Source organism: Sycon ciliatum, chromosome 6 (genome assembly GCF_964019385.1).
Source record: "Sycon ciliatum chromosome 6, ocSycCili1.1, whole genome shotgun sequence".
Taxonomy (NCBI): domain Eukaryota; kingdom Metazoa; phylum Porifera; class Calcarea; order Leucosolenida; family Sycettidae; genus Sycon; species Sycon ciliatum.
The window spans coordinates 14,382,582-14,402,678 of record NC_088648.1 but is presented as its reverse complement, the minus strand read 5'-3'; the positions used below and the strand labels follow the sequence as shown (position 1 = coordinate 14,402,678).

At 42.2% G+C, this 20,097-nt stretch overlaps 1 protein-coding gene across 1 annotated transcript in view; it reads right to left on the bottom strand.

Annotated features, from left to right (window-relative positions):
• The window catches only part of LOC135819440 (fibrillin-1-like), a 27,880-nt gene extending 7,820 nt beyond the window's left edge, over positions 1–20,060 (bottom strand). Inside the window, exons 1-14 of the mRNA XM_065332651.1 lie at positions 19,975–20,060; positions 19,638–19,738; positions 19,126–19,274; positions 17,017–17,158; positions 16,479–16,556; positions 14,515–14,598; positions 10,771–10,919; positions 9,906–10,038; positions 7,446–7,532; positions 5,239–5,400; positions 4,540–4,704; positions 3,924–4,072; positions 2,867–3,005; positions 1,123–1,206 (exon numbers count right to left, since the gene is read on the bottom strand). Of these exons, the coding sequence (XP_065188723.1) occupies positions 1,123–1,206; positions 2,867–3,005; positions 3,924–4,072; positions 4,540–4,704; positions 5,239–5,400; positions 7,446–7,532; positions 9,906–10,038; positions 10,771–10,919; positions 14,515–14,598; positions 16,479–16,556; positions 17,017–17,158; positions 19,126–19,274; positions 19,638–19,710 (1,594 nt within the window). The 5' untranslated portion in view covers positions 19,711–19,738; positions 19,975–20,060. The remainder of the gene's footprint in view (positions 1–1,122; positions 1,207–2,866; positions 3,006–3,923; positions 4,073–4,539; positions 4,705–5,238; positions 5,401–7,445; positions 7,533–9,905; positions 10,039–10,770; positions 10,920–14,514; positions 14,599–16,478; positions 16,557–17,016; positions 17,159–19,125; positions 19,275–19,637; positions 19,739–19,974) is intronic.
• Between the last annotated feature and the right edge of the window lie 37 nt (positions 20,061–20,097).

Sequence of the window (20,097 nt, the reverse complement as noted above, 5' to 3'; positions counted from 1 at the left end):
AGACAATATGTTTTGGCAACTTCCTTCAGTTCCCCACGCCGTTTTGCACTGGTCCAAAGACGACGCCTTTCAGGTTCAATGTCTGGAACCCGGAAGCGATCTCATGCCACAAATTGGCGATCTACTCCGACTCTTAGTGACATGGTTATATCAAGATTGTTCTAAGCAGAAAAACGAGTTTAGTAGGATAATGGCTTTCAGTTTGTGACAGTTTGACTTTACTTGGCTTCCTCTATATACGTATATTAGTAACACTTTTCTCTGCCTTTGTGGTGTTGAGCACTGCCAGCACTCTGGGTACATCCTTCGGTTAGTAACACTTTTACATACCTTTGATCCTCTCAAGTTGGGTGGTCTGTTGCCTTGTGTTTTCGTTTTATAGTTAGACACGTTTGCCAATGTTCAACCAGTCTCGACATCATCATCCCGTATCGCTCGACATTCCTTGTTTCCGAGGGACATAACTCGTGCAAATCTTCGTGGCACTTTTCCTTCCCCTCATTGGAACTTTCCACACCTGATTCTTCCAAGTTGGAAGGTTGTTGGTCGGCGCTTCGTAGATGTGCTGTAGCTAGGTGTCAGATCGACGAATGTCTCAATGTACTGGGCAAGAGAAAACGCCTACGAACAAAATAGGTTCAGCATCCTGCAATATACCTATCTTGTGGAAGTAACATTTCGCTGTTGGCAAAAGCATGTTTTCCATCCGAAGAGTGAGAAAGAGATTATCCTGTTCCCAAAATTATGATATGAAACCTATTTTTGGGGAAACATCTGGAAATTTAATATTAAATGTAAAGTTACTCAAGGGTGTGAACTGTTTGAAAAGAGAAAGAATCGCTGGGACTCGAGCTCGGTACCTTCTTATCTTAAGCAATGTTCTAATTTATCGTAGTATCTGCGTCATGGGGTCGGGTACAGCCTGGATGGCGCTAACAAGGTTTTCCACTACAAAGGCAGGTAAAACAACGTTTCAAAATCCTGAAGCCATAATGGCACATGAGTCCCTTTCCCTCCCCCAGTGGAACAACCAGGAACTCCAGGAAACCAAAGAGGTGAAAGACAGTGATAAATTATGAAACTGAACGTTGATCTGAATAACCACGTGCGTGCGACACTTACGACGACATGTGTAACTTCCAACGGTGTTTGTACATGTGAAACCTGGATCACAAACATCTGGTGAGTCCTCACATTCATTTCGATCTATCTCGCATGCAACATAGAAAACAACACACGATTTATAGTCGTCAAAATGGTTATCTATCTAACAAATCTAAAGACGGCACAAACCAAATCTAGAGATTCTAGACTTGTTGAGAATACATTGAGAATGCATCCAGTGCACCATAATCATGGGTAAACATGGTGTCAAATGATTCGAAAATGAATTTTACATTAAAGTTCCAAACACGGTCATCCACGTTCACTACGGGCTGAAAGACACTTTTTTAATATAATGCCAGGAAAAGCAATAGTTCGGATATGGTTTCTTTGCGTTGTAAATCAAGCATACACATGATTACATCGGACTACAGAATATTGAGAAATGGGATACACTTTCTCATCTAAATAGAGGAATGTGTTGCGATGCTATTAAAGCGAAGTGCAAAACCCGACGGAACGAAGATGAAAGCGTAACGGTGCCAACAATTTGCCAGCTGAGTAGTGTTAACATGGCCACCGCACATATCTTTGAGAAGTTATATGCTGCAGCCACGCACATACGAGAAATTGATCTGTTAGCCACCCATCGAAGGAACGCAGCGTTTCTGGACCAAACTGTCCTGGAGGGTAACTGAGGTCCACCAGGGATAAAAGGAGGCAATATTGCCAAGGGCATGCATTTCTAGTTATCTTTCCGGTGCGAGCAATTGTGAGAAAAGTGTACCGCGGCTTCTACTTATATTTGGCTGAGTATTCGAAAGAAACGAGAGGCAATGTTCTCTCAAACTTCAAATATTTGCGAAACTTGTCTTTTGGTATTACTTTCTGTTGTGGCACGCAGTGCAGGTTGACGTCACTGTAGTGACGTAATCATTAGACAGTAATGTTGAGCCAGCACTGTAAAATTGCGCTTGCGCAAAAAGATTGTCCTTCTTTTTGTCTTGCTTGTCAAGGGCCCACACACCCGCCACCTGTGTATTGGATCTAAATGTGGTGGTTTCCTTGCTGTATCGTTCTGCACTGCTGATTTTATAAGTTCTAGTGGCGTACTTTTTATCTGGGTGGTCATTCTGCAGTAACTGTTGCTGTATCATGATATTATAACAATAATTATAACAAGAAGGTTAAAACAGAGATGTTCCAAGCTGTCCAATACAGTGAGTGCTCAATAGGCCTAGCCCAAATTTGCACTTCGATATTTTGCTGGCAAATCATGCACGCGAAATTTCCATATTTCGCTTGGCATTGCCTTTCGTTTCCGATAATTTGCTCCATTTTGCTCCTGCTTTGTGGCCAAAATAGCGTCGAATGAACCGTCTACTTTGGTAAAAGTGGATGGTGACTCTAATAAGGAAAGCAAAACGTGTACTGATGGTGTCAGTATTACGGATTTTGTAGCATTTTGTTGCATGATTTCAAATTGATGTGCCCCTGACAATCTGCACGAGGTATTTCAGCACGACGTTGGCCCAATGAAACCAAAGCAATTTGAATAGAATTGCCAAAACACACCCGGATTCTCTGTAAATTCGATATTTTGCTCGGAATTTACCAGCAATTTCTTTTCGTGAGAAATTTCGATATTTTGCTGGAAGCATTGTCGACAAATTTGGGCTAGACCTAGTGCTCAATAGACATTATGCACATTGTACAGATGTACGAAGTTCTGTACTAGGACCGTAGTTGTGATTTAGCTTACCTTTAGCGCAAAAAAAGGGGCTAGCAGATTGGCCTGTCCTAACGTTTTCGGATTCCAGTGTGAAAACAACACCGGTTGAAGGTGATGTCTTCAACCAGGTGGTTGCCAAATTGTGAATTTTTAATCCAGACATGATATACTGTATGAAATGCAATTAATACAATACACACCCGTATGCATATACACACATACACGAACACGCGCGCACACGCACACATACATACACAAAATACACTTCAATCTAGGTTTTCACTTTTACAGAAGAAGACTTTTACGATGTCCAGATCAGAGTGCTGTTGAGAGCTGGCCTACACACAACCTAACTTCATCATGAATTGTTCTCCTTCTAAGACAAACGTATATAATATGTTTTAGCACTCGCAAGGTTAGAACAGATCATGGTTGGGGATCATCCACTCAAACGTGCAATCATATACGTCACTTTTCTGGCAATTTACAGAGAATTTCTCGCACTCACACAAATGGACGTACACATGTACATGGCTTGTGTAATTTTTGTAATCCAATATGTTCTGTCTTGTTGTTTTTTGTTCTCCTCCATTCTATGCAGGCATGTGCACTTTCAAAGATAAATAAAGGCTACGGAGCGCTCCAAAATTATCGATTTCACTCATTGTTAAGACAATTATTTTGCCGTTTGTGTCTTTCCCTCAAACTAGTGAAAAACAATGATATTTGGTTGAACTACTGACAAAAATGTGTAGGGAGGGTGCTGAAGCACTTGCAAATGATCCCACTTATGGGCTCACCACACCTCAGTAAGTGGGTGAGGACAAGGCGCAGAAAAGGATTGACGGCATCAGGATATCCGTCCCGGGATCCAACTGCAGTTACTCCTGCCTCCAGTGAAGGTAATACTTGCTACACTGTATTACTAGTGTGGGTGGCTAAATCAGAGTGGATCTGATATAAGCGTCACTATCACCATTGACTAGACAAGAGTTCTAGCCAAAGAAGAACTCACACGCACACACACAATTGCTTATGCCAAAGATCAATTCTCTGGCTTTCTATTAATACCACGTGTGAGGCCTACCTTGGAGCACTGGGACTGTTTCAATGCATCATAGAATTGTGGCGTTAATAGCGTTGCATCTTGGCGTTCACACTCCCTAATTGCATCTGAGTATAGCGCTGGGTCCGAATGGATGCTTATATGATACAAGGTACATACAATAGGGTTATCTTCACGGGGTCAAGCAAGAAGAACAAAGCGCACAAATGATGGAATTAGGACAACCCAAACGCATTGTGGCTGGAACTTTCGACGGAATGTATTCATGCACTATGCACATTATTTTGTTGTTTCCACATATTATTACATTTACAGAATATTTAGGAAATCTGCGATCTTAATTTTTCTCCAGTGTTCAGCCAAATACAATAGTTGTTTTCACCAGTGGAATACGTGAAGGGTACAAAAACGGAAAATCTAATAAAAAAATATGGGCTGAGGACTCAGCAAATATGCCAGGGTTCAAGGCTGACCGCCATACACTGGGAACGTAGGAAAACAGTCAACACAAAACGATGGCTGAAAAGTGTTTGTAGACGGTGGCTTCGAATTACCAGAATATCTGCGCTTAACACAACCAACCTAGACTAGTAGTGCAACTGGCATGACGAAACCCAGTTGCACAATTGATACTTACCTGGTGGACATAAGGGCTCGGAGTAGGACCATCCAGTCTTGGTGCAAGTGGCCTTAGCGTCATATGCCTTGTAGGAGCCGTGGTTACACGTTACTTCGGCATCATGATTAACAGGCGTCTCTGCTAATGACCCGCTGCCAATTCGTTTTGCTTCGCATTGTGTTCCTGCAAAAGTGATCGTAGCATGCCACCAGAAGATAATTACATTAAATTTGATAGCTGTCCAAACCCAGATATTTGTAAGTGATACTTACCCATATTTGAACAAAAAATATATAGAACTGTTCCTTGCCATGGAGCGATGAAAGCAGAGAAGTGGACTAAAGGTTGTTGCCCTACAACCAGCACAATCTACAAGATGTGTTTTTAGAGGTATCGGATACTAGGAAAACAGTAGTCGTCGAGGCCTTGATTACCTAACCCTGAGCAACCCTGACTCTTCCTTCTTTCTGATGTTCACAAGGCTTTTATTCGTGCTTGAAAATGATATTTTTAAAAGTTTGTATCCATGGTGAGGTTTTAGTTTGAAGAGCACTATATGTGAAATACTTCGTGCACAATCCTCTTAAGCCCGGGTGGGGGGGGGGGAGAGTGGTGCCTGAAACACTGTATACTGGACAGAGAGTAGTGCTTTCTTGAAGCACGGTTTACCAAACGGAGGGTATGGTGGACTTCTCGTGTGCTTCTCCTATGACTTACTTGATGTACACATGAATTCATTGTAGGACCAGCCATTTATACCGCAAGAAGCCTTTTCTCCAAATGCACTGAAGCCATCTTCGCAGATGGGTTCGACGGATTGATCTACGCTCGTCCTTGCTAGTGAACCGTTGGATATCTCAATTGCGCCGCAGTGTGATCCTGCAAAAAGGCAACATGCAACAAAGAGCTCACTATATCAGCTAGCTGTCAAAACACGCATATTGGCACATACGAGCAACCCACAACAACATACCCAAGATGGGTATCTTCACACCAAGAAGATATGGCCCTATCCCTAGCTTCGTGAATGCAGAGAGGGATACCAGTTTGTGTTAACGAGCTACAGATGAAGTCAGATATTGTAAATTGAAGTCCAAAGTGAATTGGGTGCCGGTATTAGTAGGAATGCCTGAATACGAGTTAAGAAACATTTCCGCGGGCTTTGCACAGTGGATCTACGCCCCAAAGGGAACCACCTGCAAATTTTGAGTGAATCGAAAAAAAGAGATTCACTTCCACACATACTTTGGTTTTCTCAGACATGCTCTCTTCAGACTCTTCGCGAACATCTTGAAAGTTTTCAGTTACAAAAGTATACTTTCAAGCCTTCTCGTCAGGTGAAACACAGGCAAAGGGAAAGGTACAAGAACAGTGAATTCAGTAAAGTAAGGAGGTGATTCATGTACATGTAGTACAATTTCTTCCCAAAATAACTTCGGGACAGTCTGTTCACGGTTTTCATTTGTATTGAACTCGTTCTCTGCACTTGCGATAATCTGGCGGCAATTCTAGTGTTGTAGCGGTGTTCTCTTGTAATTTAGTGGAACCTGTATTGAGTAACTGATTTTTATGTTTCGTTACATTGTCGACAGATCTTCTGTGCACCGGTTTTGTGGCACAATGATTATAGCCATTTGTCATCTCCATTCTTGTGCAATCATGCATATGTAGGTTGGTTCTCTTCAGGTTATTGTGACCTATTTCATAGATGTTGGTTGCCTTGTTGCTTTCTCTCCCCTCTCCTCTCACCCAAGCCATTCTGCATAAGCGAAGCTGTGGACGCAGCATACTGCTGCTACACTTCAACGCGGGAATGCGTATAATAATAATAAGGAGGTGATAAACAATGCAAAGAAGAAGAAAATGGAGAAAAAAACAGAGAAAATGCGCGGCCTATACACACACACACATGCATAGCAATAAAGCCAGAATAGATGCTAGTGCGAGAAAACACAACAATCGTGAAATGTGGTGCGACAACAAAAGACTACCAATGGGCATAACGAACGAGTTTTTTTCACGACCTAACCAACAGTCTAAGTCTGAATCAAATTTGCTTCTGTTTTCAAGGGTTGGCAGGCAGGCATAGTGTGATTGTCTAACATCATGATTAAGAAACACAGGGTACCAGTTTCAAGCCCTGCTTGGAAGCGGAAAGATTTTTTCTAGCCGTGCTGCAACCCACAGTTAATTGGGAACTTGTAACCTGGCACAAGGAAAACATGGATGCAGTGAATGGGGTTTTCGGTATTTGACCACTTGCTGGTGAGCTGATCTACTCACCTCTCACCGCTTTAGGCGCTGCATCTGCGCCTGGATCCTGAAGGGTGGTGGCGTTCCTACGGATGCGGAAAACTCGGTTTCCAACCGAGTCTCACGCGAACCGTGATTTTTTTTCAAAGATTGGATTTGTTTGTGTGAATATACATAGCGTGAGAAACATTTTCGTTGTTTATTTGAGCTATTTTTTGCTCTGTTCGATCACCTTATTGTACTTAATCTGTTCTTGTTCCTTTCCCTTTGCGTGAACATGTAATTACCGGAGGAGTTGGCTTGAACGTATTCTTTTGAGACCAAAAACTTTGAAGATGTTCGTAAAGACTATAGAGTCGACACCTCTGGTCGGCTGAGCGTAATGGGCCCCATCAACACATTCCATTATTCACCCCAGTGTCTGGAGATAATGTGGCATTTGTAGAAAAAAGAAAAAAGAGCTTGAAGTGTGTCTTTTTCTTCTTTTTAAATGTAAGGACAAGATGAAGAGGACGTTCAGTCATAACATTTTGACTTTGTAGTACATGTAGTGCCTAATACCGAACAGTCCTATTCTTCAAATTTGTTCTGAAACACAATACTAACAGCAATGCAACATTCCTAGACGTTAATACTCTCAAAGCCAAAAAAAGCAGCAAAGCGAAACTTACTCTCACAGCGATGAAGACTACCGATTGCCCATATTTCTTTGCATTTTTCGTTAATACCGCATGGATTTTGGTCGCAAACCAACTGTTCTACAAAAACAAGCACGGGAATTGGATAGAACACTTTAAAGTATTTAATCGCTAAAGCTAGTGGAGAATCCAGTAAATACAACACAAAACCCTTCGCAACCCCCTCCCCCCCCCCCCCCCCGACTAGGCATAATATGCGGATAATGCCGGCAGAAAAAATGGCAGAATTCGGTACTTTGTCTGGTGAGTTTCATGCATTTTTGGTATGTGGATAAAGAAATGGAGCAGAGTTCGAGGAATTGCCCGCCATACGGTTTGCATGGTTCTGCCAATGTCACTGCTTTTCGAGCAGAATCTTCCACCTCTTCCAGCATTATCCGCACACCCCTACCCCTGACTGTAGGGGTGTGCGGATAATGCAAAGCACTACTCCCTGCTCAATGCACAGTGTTCCGGGGAATTCACCCCTCATTAGTTGGGCTTGAGTAGGCTGAGGAAGATTGTACCTGAAAAGCACCACTCATGTACTGCTCTCCAGGCCAAACTGATGAGGGGTTAATTCCCCGAAACACTGTGTATTGAGCAGGGAGTGGTGCTTTCTTGCAGGTTTGCCGAGAGGAAGGTGCGACGTACTCCTCGTGTGCTCCGGATGGCAGTCGTGAGTCAGTCAAGTGTCAAGTTCGGCAAGAAGCGTGTGTTCCTATTAGGAACAATCAACTTCATGACTATTACCGCCGAAGTCGCAACTTCTAAGTTCGTATTGTTGTCCCTCACGCGGGTGTGCGACTAGTTGTTGGAGGTGACAGCGTTGTGAATAGCTATACTGGCTCTCAACGTGTGTTTAGCACAACTCCATGAGCGACTCTGACTCACGCTGCTACCTGGGGCTTCACGAGGTGTTTGTCGCGCTGGAAACAAAGCGTTTCTGTACGTTTGTATCCGTTTGAATGGTTTGGCCTGGAGAGCAGTATATAAGTGGTGCTTTTCATGCACAATCTTCCTCAGCCTACTCAAGCTCCACTGATGAGGGGTGAATTCCCAGAAACACTGTGTATTGAGCAGGGACAGATGCTTTCTTGCAGGTTTGGCGAGTGGAAGGTGCGACGCCTCCTCGTGTGCTTCGGATAGCAGTCGTGAGTCAGTCAAGTGTCAAGTTCGGCAAGAAGCGTGTGTTCCTAGTAGGAACAATCAACATTTACTTCATAATTTCAGAGTTTAACTTAAAAATGAAGTAGAAGAAAACACAAGGGAACGAAGTTTGAAGCAAATATTCTCTACTGTAACAAGTTTGCAAGCAGAGCCCTTTAATATAGCATGAGCTGATTGTTTAGTAACTGGTGCTGTTAGTGGACAGTATAATATCGTAACTTGTAGTTCCTTGGTCTGTCTCTTTTGTATAAATTAAACCTTGGCTCTCCATCTGAATACTAATAATATTAACGCAATAAATAGAGTAAGCTGCGCAATCTGTACGAACACCATTAGCAAAAACTTGTTTCATGTATAAAAGCTTGTTTCTTGAACGTTTTCTCCACGTAAGCTTTTTAATAATAATAATTATAGGTTAGTGCATGGAAGGGAGGGCCTTATGGCTTGTTAGTGCCCGACAGGTTAGCCTGAGGGCCACTAACTATTTTAGAACGAGGTTACATGCATTATCTCACTTCCATTATGCTTGTACCATTATGTTGCGTAGTTTTGTGGTTTGGGTGCAGAGAGACTTGGTGTGGTATGAAAGAATATTTTCTTCTTGTAACTCAGCACCACTGAGGACTACTAAAAGTAGAAGGGAAGCAAATGAAATGCTGGGCTCTTATTGCGAGCTTCATTCTTATTCATAGCTTGTGGAGCTATTTAGGGGCTTTGAGAGCCCCTTGTCGATACCTCTAATGACTTTGATCTTCGGTTTTTATAAGTTTCCACCAGCTGTTATCATGATCTAATCAGTCAGTTTTGTGCTAATTGTTGCACATTTTGACTCAACAGTATTCTGCTTATAACCGTTAGTGTTGGACAAAACGGATAACTTGTAAACTTTTGTTCCTCTTTTTAGATTTTAATCCTTGGCTCTCCATCCGAGTTTAATAATAATATTAATTTGAAACTCGGATGTTGAGCCAATAATAACTGTAGAAAGGAAAAGGAAAATATATTTGTGCCTAGTTGTTGCACTTTCTGACTGTACAAAGTATCTGGTTACAGTGATTGAGAGTTACTCTCAACTCGTATCTATATTTTCCTTTTCCTTTCTACAATAATAATAATGATAATAGTTCGCATATCACTCATTGCATGAGGTCAACGCACCTGTTGACAATTTCGAGCCAAGCAGCTCTATCAGAAGCAGATTGCACAGCATTCAGAAGAGAGAGATCAATGTACTGTAAGTCTTCAGTCCTCAAATAATTATAATACTAATAATAAAACACTCACTTGCACGGCAGATACCGGCACCAAGGCCCCTTTGGTTCCGCCCTTTACTTGCCCCACCACTTGTGAGATTGATGAGCGTTTCATACTTCACCCAGATTGCGCCAACCTTTCCCTGGAGGTCTTGTAAAAGTTCCTGGATAAACGCAAAGATTGCAGAATTAAAGTTGAGAACGGCAGAAGTAACCTTGAGGGTATCAATGTTTTTTTTCATTTTTTCAACGCAACCAAGCCTCTTGTTCAGGCAAAATAAACACAATAATTATTACGAGTGCAACCTCCACAGCACCGGAAGAAAAACGAGCAAAAATGGCTGTGACAACAGTCGAGAGAGCAAAAATGGCTGTGAAAACAGTACCAATGTACGTTTTACACGTAGATTCCTGCTGGACAGGATCAGAACCAATGTCTCAGCATTGGCATCCGGCAGTGAATCAGGTGGAGTATTCAACTTCGTTAAGGAACAACTTTCACGCTTATGTTTTCGCAATACTTTCCGCAGGTACGACAATGGCACCATAACTACTAATAACACTTACTCCCCTCTCAGCCTATCCGCCTTTTGTCAAGTAATAGCATAGTACAATGCAAAAAAACCTACAAGGCTCGGAGCATCAAAACCTAGGTGTGGGGTTCCCTTTTCATCATACTATCGGCTCAACTGAGCAATATAACCATTACATTGGTGTTATTTAAAATAGGATACATTATTATTATTATACGCATTCCCGCGGCAGCGTCAACCAAGCAGCGTGGTACTCTGCGACTCGTGTGTTACTGCTCTGCTTCCGCATTAAGCACTCTATCGAACCGGAGGATTCCGCTCTCTGTAACTGCTGCTACATGTATAACCAATTTAACATCTTACCCTATAGCACCGGTGATTCTTCTTCAAAGAGTCATGTTCTTTGCGTCTCAGGACTACACACCCAAACTGGTTGACCGCATCTCCATATCCAGTTTGCTCAAGCCTGATGGTGAAATTCACCTCGGCGCATATCTTGGAATATACCGGTGCTGTTGGGGAGCCACAATGCACATACATCAACAAATAAATGTTAGCGACAGTCCAAAAGCAAAGCTATACAATTTTCAAATTACTTTATCGTTGTAGGCAAAGTTACCTTTCAAAATTAACGGACGGACGCTTCCCAAATGTCTTCGAATTCACTTTGTCCTCAAATTTTCCTACTAAGCTTTCGTCCGGGTTGATATAGGCTGGTGCGTTCGCATTACGCGTAGCCTTTACCATACCGACCCTTCAAGAATTTATTCTCTCATTTCGAGATTTTCCACTCAAGTGTTTTTTTGTTGTTGTTTAATATTGGGATGGTCTAAGACCATTATTGAGAAACAGAGGGTACCAGGTTCAAGTCCTGCTTGGAAGCAGAAGGATTTTTTCCAGCCGTGCTGCGACCCACAGTTAATTGGGAACTCGTGGCCTGGCACGAGGGAAACATGGATGCAGTGAATGGGATTTCGGTCTTTGACCACTTTGTGGTGGGTCTGATCTACCCATCTCCCACCGCTTAGGAGCTGCATCTGCGCCTTGATCCAAGAGGGTGGTGGCGTTCCTGCGGATGCGGAAAACTGGACCTTTGGCCGAGTCTCACGCGAACCGTGAAATTTTTTTAACCTAAGAGGTCAACATAGCTGGGTTAGAGGGATGTTCCCATATGGGTACAATGGGATAACGGGCGCATAAAAATACCCAATTTGGTGGATAACGTTCCTATTGCGAGTGATTGGATTCATCCAAAATGACTTTGGGAAGAAAATGGATTGGTGAGAGAAACATATCCCAGTTTCCCTTGTGCCAAAATTGCCAAATACAATTGCCAAAAGCAATTCATAGAGAAGAAGTGCCGGTCAAATTATTCAACAATTGTATATCCAATCACACAACGTCATTTCATGCAGCAATGTCATAGTGTGTGATCAGGAACTAGTGAACTAAAGATAAAACTAAATCCCACAACAATTGCCAAGCGCCAACTATTTAATTGCAAGCTCTTCCTATTCAACTAAACCATATTTTCAACAGTCAGACGTGCACAATCTAGCACAATGTGACAAGGAGTACTGAGACATTCCACGGCATGAAACCCTCTTTGGATTTAGCACTAATATCAATGAACCTTCCAAGTTGGAAGGCCGTTGGTTAGCGCTATCGAGCAGTGCTCAAGCTGACTATCATGCCGTGGAATGTCTCAGTACTCCTTGTCGGTTTTGTCCTAGATTGCGCACTGTTCAAAATCTGGTTTAGGTGGTGGACTCGATCCCATAACTTGTGTCCATAATTTCCATGTTAAGATTTTTTCCTTCGCTCACCATCTGAGTTCTTACTACTGTATAACACCTTTATTTCGGTGTAATTTAAATTTCGGTAACTTCGGTACATTACACCTTAATTTTCCGAAATACCAAAATATGTAAAAATCATGAAAATCACTGTCAAATTAAAAAAATCAACTTGTATAATTATGTACTGGTATACTGGTAGTACATTGTACATATATAACATGACATATGTCATAATGTATACCGGTACATTGTACCGGTATACATACATGTACATGTATGTGGAGCCTTTTGGCCTTGGCGGAGATATTAGTGCAAGAGCCTTTTTTTTTTTTTTTTTTTTTTTTTTTTTTTTTTGGTGCCATGCATACCGAATTTATCCTTACACCGAAAGGTCAGGGGTTGGCTTTTACCGAAATTTTACAACACCGAAAATAAGGTGATATACAGTATTCCCAACAACGGTGGAGGATCATTCAATTCCTCAATGTCAAAGTTTTTTCTCTTCCAACTCTGGAGCTATGATCATCTCTGCTCCTCAGCTAACAGCACGGTCCTTCTTCCATGAAGTTACTGGGGGTACGAGTTCCGACCCTATTTCCACCTCCATTGGAAATTGGAATGATAGGAACTTTTGGCTGAGCATCCACAGCTCAAATTCATATCCTCACACTAACTGTTAGCTCCATGTAAACCTCTTCTCTAAAAGATAAGTATTAAACTGTGCAAGGTCTTTTTTACCCTGATACCTTTTCACTCCCCAGGTACACTGTCAAATCAGGTCAGCCATCTTGGTAATGCAACATGAAAACGATTCACAATTACTATCCTCAGATTATTCATTTTTCTTGTTTTTGCCTGGGAACGGTGATCAATGTGTCCTACTGATATATCAACCCCAGTGATCATAGCACAAAAAGTAATAAAATATAAATGCAAAAGAGAAATGGCCAAGACAAAGGGATAACGCTTGTGTTGTACCAGCATGACTTAGTTGAGAGGGCTAGTGCATTCAAAACATAACAGTAATTACGTTTGTGGAACAAGAACCAGAATTATAGTTTTCATCACATGGCATTGTTGAAAGCTTCTCGCCTTGCGGTGAGAGTCGTATTTGTTACACGTTTATGCACAGCGGGCTGGAGGGGACGACCAAGACACACACTACCGACGCTACTACAAGATGATGCCAAGCGGATTGGACTTTCCTTGTCAAGCAAAGTCGATCTGGAGGCGTTCCGTGCCCTTGCTGCTGACCGAAGCGGTTGGGTGGGCATCTGTGCCCGAGTGGTGTCGGCACCCTAGTTTTTGTCTTCTTTTCGCATATTTCTTCTTTTTTTGAAGCTGTTATGGTCTTTTGTATCTATTCGAAGTGGCTTATGCGAACATTTTTGGCTGGTTTGCATGATTCGCATGCCCATTAATGCAGCTGCAGGCCATGCTGATGTCTACGCGAACAAGCACATAATAATAATATATAAATTATGCACTTCAATTTGGGTTTTAAATTATGAATGACAAGGAGAACTATCTCTTTCGTGTACCGAAGTTACTATAATGTACAGTCTATTGGTAGCTTTACAAGCTATTTCAAATAAAGCAGGTCTCATCTTTCTCTCATCACACCTTGTGCATAAATTCTTCGCTAATTTGTTTAAACTAAACCTATCAACTTTGATAATTAAAAAAATGGTTACCACCCTAGTGATGCTACTTATCTCTATGTTTCATTCGTTCTACTTGTATTTCCTTTGAAGAGAATGCCCGAAAGCCGGTTCATGAATTTGGGAGTCCCTATTGCTAATGATGGCGAAGAATAGCTTGAGTTTTGTAGTATATCTTTACCTGAAAAGCCTCCTCTCTGTATCAGTATCTTGTAGCCATTGTGATTTCCATGGTGATTACCTTGAACCGAATTTACGTAGAAATGACGTAAAAGGATACTGGTTAGTTACTTTGTGATGTCTCTCCAGGCGATAGATATGAAAATACATAACCCCTGGGGGGTTACGTATTCTTGATGGTACTGTTGAAAGTGTGGTCACTCATGAGAGTGGGTTTTTACCAAAGGTGAAGAAGACGTTGGTGTGACTTCGCGACAAATGAGGTATTGTGTGTTGCTCCCTACGTGGGAGCTTGCAAGTGAGAATTCAAGTCGGCAGGAATAGCGCAAGCTCCCACGAAGAGAGCAACACAAAATTCTTTAAGAAGATCGAATAATAAAAACACTGTAAAGGTTCGTCGTAAAGAATATTCCAGGCGAAGGCCTGATATAGTAATCATTTCAATGAACGCCGCTTGCGACACTTACCACGACATATATAACTTCCAATGGTGTTTGTACAATTGAAACCTGAATCGCAAACATCTGGCGAGTCCTCACACTCATTTCGATCTATCTCGCATGCAACACAGACAACAGTACACGATTTATAGATGTGAAAATGGTTATCTATCTAACGAATCTGAGGCAAGCACAACAAAATCTAGACTTGTTGAGAATACATGCAGTGCACCATAATCATGGGTAATCCAGGTGTCAAATTGTTCGAAAATGAATTTTGCATTTTGATGCAATATTCATTTTAAAAAGTTCCAAACACCGTCATTCACGTTAATTACAGGCTGAAAGACACTTCAGAATTCCGAAAACACTTAAAAGACAAGGGCAATTTCGCTGATATAGGCCTAATAGTTCGGATGCGGTTTCTTTGTGTCGTAAACCAAGCATAAACATAATTACATCGAACTACGGAATAGGAAGAGCTGGGATACACTTCGACATTAAAATAGAGGAATTTGTTGGGATGCAAAGCTAAGAGCAAAGACACGATGGACCGAAGATGAAAGCGTCATGGCGGCATCATTTCGCCAGCTGACTAGTGTTTACATGATCACCGCACATATCTTTGAGCCGTTATGTGCGCTGCAGCCACGCATGTAAGAGAAATCCACTGTTGGTCCACGTATCGAGCTCATTGGTTTTTCTTACATCCCACGAGCCAACGGCTAGTTTGTCATGGCACCAAGGGGTGAACGCTGGTATATATGCACTGTACAAATGTATGCACTGTCAGGACGAGTTTACTCGTCCTCGTAAATACAGCGTACATATTTGAACGAGTTACCTCTTGCTCGGTCCTCAAAGGGTTAAGAGTCAACATCTTTAACCAACAAATGTATTCGGACATGGCCAGATTTCCGATTTCGCTCAAAGTTGGGTCCTATCAAAAAATTCCCCATTCGCCACATTATAACAATGGCATTACTTACTTTCCGTCTCCTTAGTACCTGCATGCACAATATTGTCTGAAAATCATTGCTTTAGACAACTCTTCTTGGAGCCCTCGCCGACGTCTCGAGATTGGCTAATAGAGAGGTTAAGTTACACGTGTTTTGCCCTATTTCAAAAAGCGGGGGAAATCTCACGTTACGTGTAATTTTTAGAGGTTAAGTTACACGTGCGACGTGACGTGAAATTTTGCCTGGCAGGATTCGGGTTTAGTTCGCACAAATAACAAATCTTCCAACAAACTAGATAAAACTCGATACAATTCCGGAAACTCACACAAATTTGGTCGAAATAACCAAGCGAAACTTCCAAAAACTCACGTCATGAACTAACGTGCTGGACAGTCAACTCGCGTAAAACACGTCAAATTTTACGAGAGTAGAGAGGTTAAGTTACACGTTTTTGCCCTTTTTCAAAACGCGGTGCAAATCTCACGTTACGTGTAATTTTTAGAGGTTAAGTTACACGTGCGACGTGACGTGAAATTTTGCCTGGCAGGATTCGGGTTTAGTTCGCACAAATATCAAATCTTCCAACAAAATCGATAAAACTCGATAAAATTCCGGGAACTCACACAAATTCGGTCGGAATAACCAAGCGAAACTTCCAAAAACTCACGTCATGAACTTACGTGCGGGACAGTCAACTCACGTAAAACACGTCAAATTTTACGTGAGTTTTTTCACTTTTTGACGTAAAAGTTCACGGACGTAAGACTTTTACGTGAAACTTAACCTCTCTAGTTTTTCACTTTTTGACGTAAAAGTTCACGGACGTAAGACTTTTACGTGAAACTTAACCTCTCTAATGTTGACGCTCCTGACCCGAGAGCCAGACAATATCCGCCGTCCGGATCGGTAATAATATTGCTCGATCCAATCTCTACAGTAGCCATACTCAAATCTTATCTACTCCTGAAAATCATTTCAATGAGCGCCGAGGCAAGACCGTGCCTCGAACAAACAGCAGATCACGTAGCCTACCTTCACACTTGTAACTCCCTTTGCCATTGACACAGATTTCTCCTTGAGGACATGGATCAGTGCTGCACTCATCCCAATCTGACACACGGAGAAAAAAGTTATTACACAGAGCAATGAGAGCAGGGACATGCCGTAGGAATAGAATCCAAGGACTTTCTTCAAGGTTATAATACATATAGTGCATATGAGTTCAAAAATGGAATCACAAAAATGTCCATCTATGCTAGTGTGCAGTATGCCCCGCGGAGTGTCGTTATGCGCAAAGTTGACTGTATAATTATAATAGAAGCATTTTTGTTTGGACAAGTGAATTGACGAAACTGTGACTTGTGAAAATACTGCCACTGGCTTAACGCAATGGTTTTGGTCTATGAAACAAGCAGTCAAGCACCACCCCGAATTGCGTTCGCCAGTTCAAAAATGTATCTTGAATGCGTCACGGAACAGAGAAAATATGGACCTCGTGATTCCCAGAGTGAGATACTGCTATAATTTATGTGTCCTCATTATGAGAAACCAATTCACGTACATCGCTTACCTCTTGCACATATGAATGGTCTGGGCGAATCGTCCGGCTGCTCAGTGATCCTGGACCTCTTGATATCAAGAGAACCTTTTCCCTGTCTTTTGTAAAGCCATATATGTTGTAGTCCCCGCCTTACAAGTCTGGTAATTACTTTCTGGAATCAAATTTAAAGCAGGCAGGCACAGTGGGTTGGTCAAAGACCATGATTGAGATACGAGAGATACCTGGTTCAAGTCTTGCTTGGGAGCGGTTTTTTCAGCCGTGCTGGTACCCACAGTCAACTGGGAACTTGTGGTCAGGCACAAGGCGTACATGGATGCGGCTAATGGGGTTTCTCGGCACTTGTGCCAGTGGTTGTGAGACTTATCCACTCACCCCCACCGTAATGCGCTGCATATGCGGCTAGGGTTTTCCGGGTTTTAGCGGCCGTCGTGAGTTCCCTTGGGAATGGACATGATAATTTACTTTTAATCAAATTTAAAGATCGCTTTCAGAGTTGGTAAGCAACATTGCACATCAAGTTCTTATCCCCATCACACTATGGTAAGTGAATCATGCTTGCTTTCTCATTTTGCAAGTTTTATTATTTCGATCTTATTTGCAATTAATATTCATTGCTTTCATCATGCAGTCAAAACGAGAATGTAAAGTTACATTACCATCTAAGTTGGAACGCTGTTGGTTTTCGATTTCGAGTAGTTGTAGAGATGACGTGGAAGGTTTTGTTTGTTTGAATTTTGATTAACGTCGCAAACCAAACGGGCGGTCCTTGAATATCATGGCGACATCAGTGAGCGTTGTGCTAAATATTACATCCTCTCACTGCACACATTGGGCGCTTTGGATTACACAATTGGGACCAGGTTTTTTAATTCTCGAATGAACAGAATTAACGGATTGCGGCCATGTAAACGAACGACTACACGTAAAAATCGTAAAATTGGATCATGTGTGATCCTGTGCACACCTCACACGTGCACCTAGCATGGCATTAGGGAGGTTCGCTCTACGGAATTACGTATGAAAATAACGTAGGAACTGCACGGAATTTTCATACGTAAAAATCAGAGCTACTGGGGACATTCTGCTCTACGTTTTGGGAACGCGACGCAAAGAATCATGCAAACTCTCTTCGTGTTCCCGTTACGTAAAGAAACCCTGTACTGCTCTGCGTTCACGTAGAGAAGTCACGTGGAATGTGTACTGGGAATTTCCCCTTCCATATCTGGCAGTTTTCGGCCTGCACTGGAATGATACCCAGCAGATCCGTATTCATTTTCTTTGCGGGTGCCACTACGTAGAGAACCTCATCTACGCGTAGAAATCTGGACCCAAAACACGCGAAGCCGTAGACGCTAACCCAGACATCTGCTCTCTACGTGATTTCCCTACGTTTCACGTATAGCAGAACCTCCCTGTTGACTTTCACTCTACGTGATTTCTCCACGACTGCTAAACATGCGTGGTTGCTTTGAAGACGCATTGGTTGCATGCGCCCACCGCATGCAACGCGAACAGAAACCGCATTTACCCTTTTATTTTGCACGTGGTGTACGGTGTGTGTACCTTGTGTTTCGCGCGGCTTGAACATTGCCATGCATGGCATGAACAAATCCGGAAAATGCGAAATATATTTCAAAAAGTCCTACGGAGGACCCAACGTAGGAAACAGCTTTCCAAAACATTTTGCCATGCCATCCATACCTGTCCTTATTTTGTAAATCCAGGCTGAATTTCTATTTCTCTGTTCTTGGACTTTTCTGCCCTCAACTGTGGCAAGGAGTACATGTAATTGCACCGATCACACAATGCAGGATGTTCTGTTGTTTTCACGATATCTACAACTATGTGCGGGAGACACTAACAAGTTAGGGTGCCAGTTTCCAATGAATGGACTGTAGAACAAACGATAGGGCATGACGTTGGGAGTGAACAGGAAATTCTCATCATGGCACTTAGTGTCTGATAGCAGTGCTACAGACCGAATTAAACATATCTAATAACCACAGTGCCTTGACAAACGAATCCATGTGTGCGCCTTATTGGTTTGATGAGGGTGTTGGTATTATAATGATTGAGTGCAGAATGTTTTCAGAACTTCTAGACATGCTAAATTCTTACCTTGTAGCACTGGGATTTTTTCAGCAAGTTATGTTCTTTGATTCTAAGAAGCCCTATGTTCTGTTCCAAACACGCGCTACGGGCACCTTCGTACGAAAGTTTGTTGGTATTGATGCTAACATTGAATCCGTCACAGAAAAATATCCTCGCTGTGGAGAAAGATCACAAGGAGCACATCGTATCTGTCATTTTACGCAGCTGGCGTTGTTTCGTCAACAATTTTGAATGTATCAGTGTATTTACAACTATATGTACATGTATAAAATCAGTAAACGAAGCACAGATGCCATAATAATAATTATTATTATTATAGTTTCAACTAGGCCTTTCGTACCATACTTTTCAAGTCGAATACAATGGTGATAAGCTTGTAGTCAAGCCACAACACAGACACCCCATATGCACATTATCAGCAAACCTACACTGCAGTATTGCACTTGCACTGGGTTTACCACCCTTTAGCAGCAGCACGTTATCAGATATTGGCGCCTCGAACCAAGTGGCATTCTCACCTTCACATTCCGGTAGCACATCCATGGCGGCCAAGGAGACCAACACCAGCACGGGGAGAAGTGGCACTCGCATGTTGAAACAGGTACGCGAAATATGGTTTCTACATTTGGGAGAGAAGAAAAAGGAAGTTTGCATAACCGTAACGTATCATAACACAATTGAATATTTATATAAAAGCGAATTATGCTGCACAACAGTGAGACCAATTTTGCGATGCAACAAAATATCCATCAATGTTCATAAGCGCACTGAAAAAATCTAACAGCTATTATGCCAGGCTGTTTAGAGGATGCCATCCACCGACCCCAGAGTATGGCAATATTTCAGGCATTTTACCTTTCTCAGCAAGGGGTTCAGATCACTGCCCGAAGGGATGGCAGTAGACAGATCGGTATACCAACCTTACCCAACTAAGAGCAAGGAGAACTGGGACCCATTTCACTATCACTGTTTTTATAA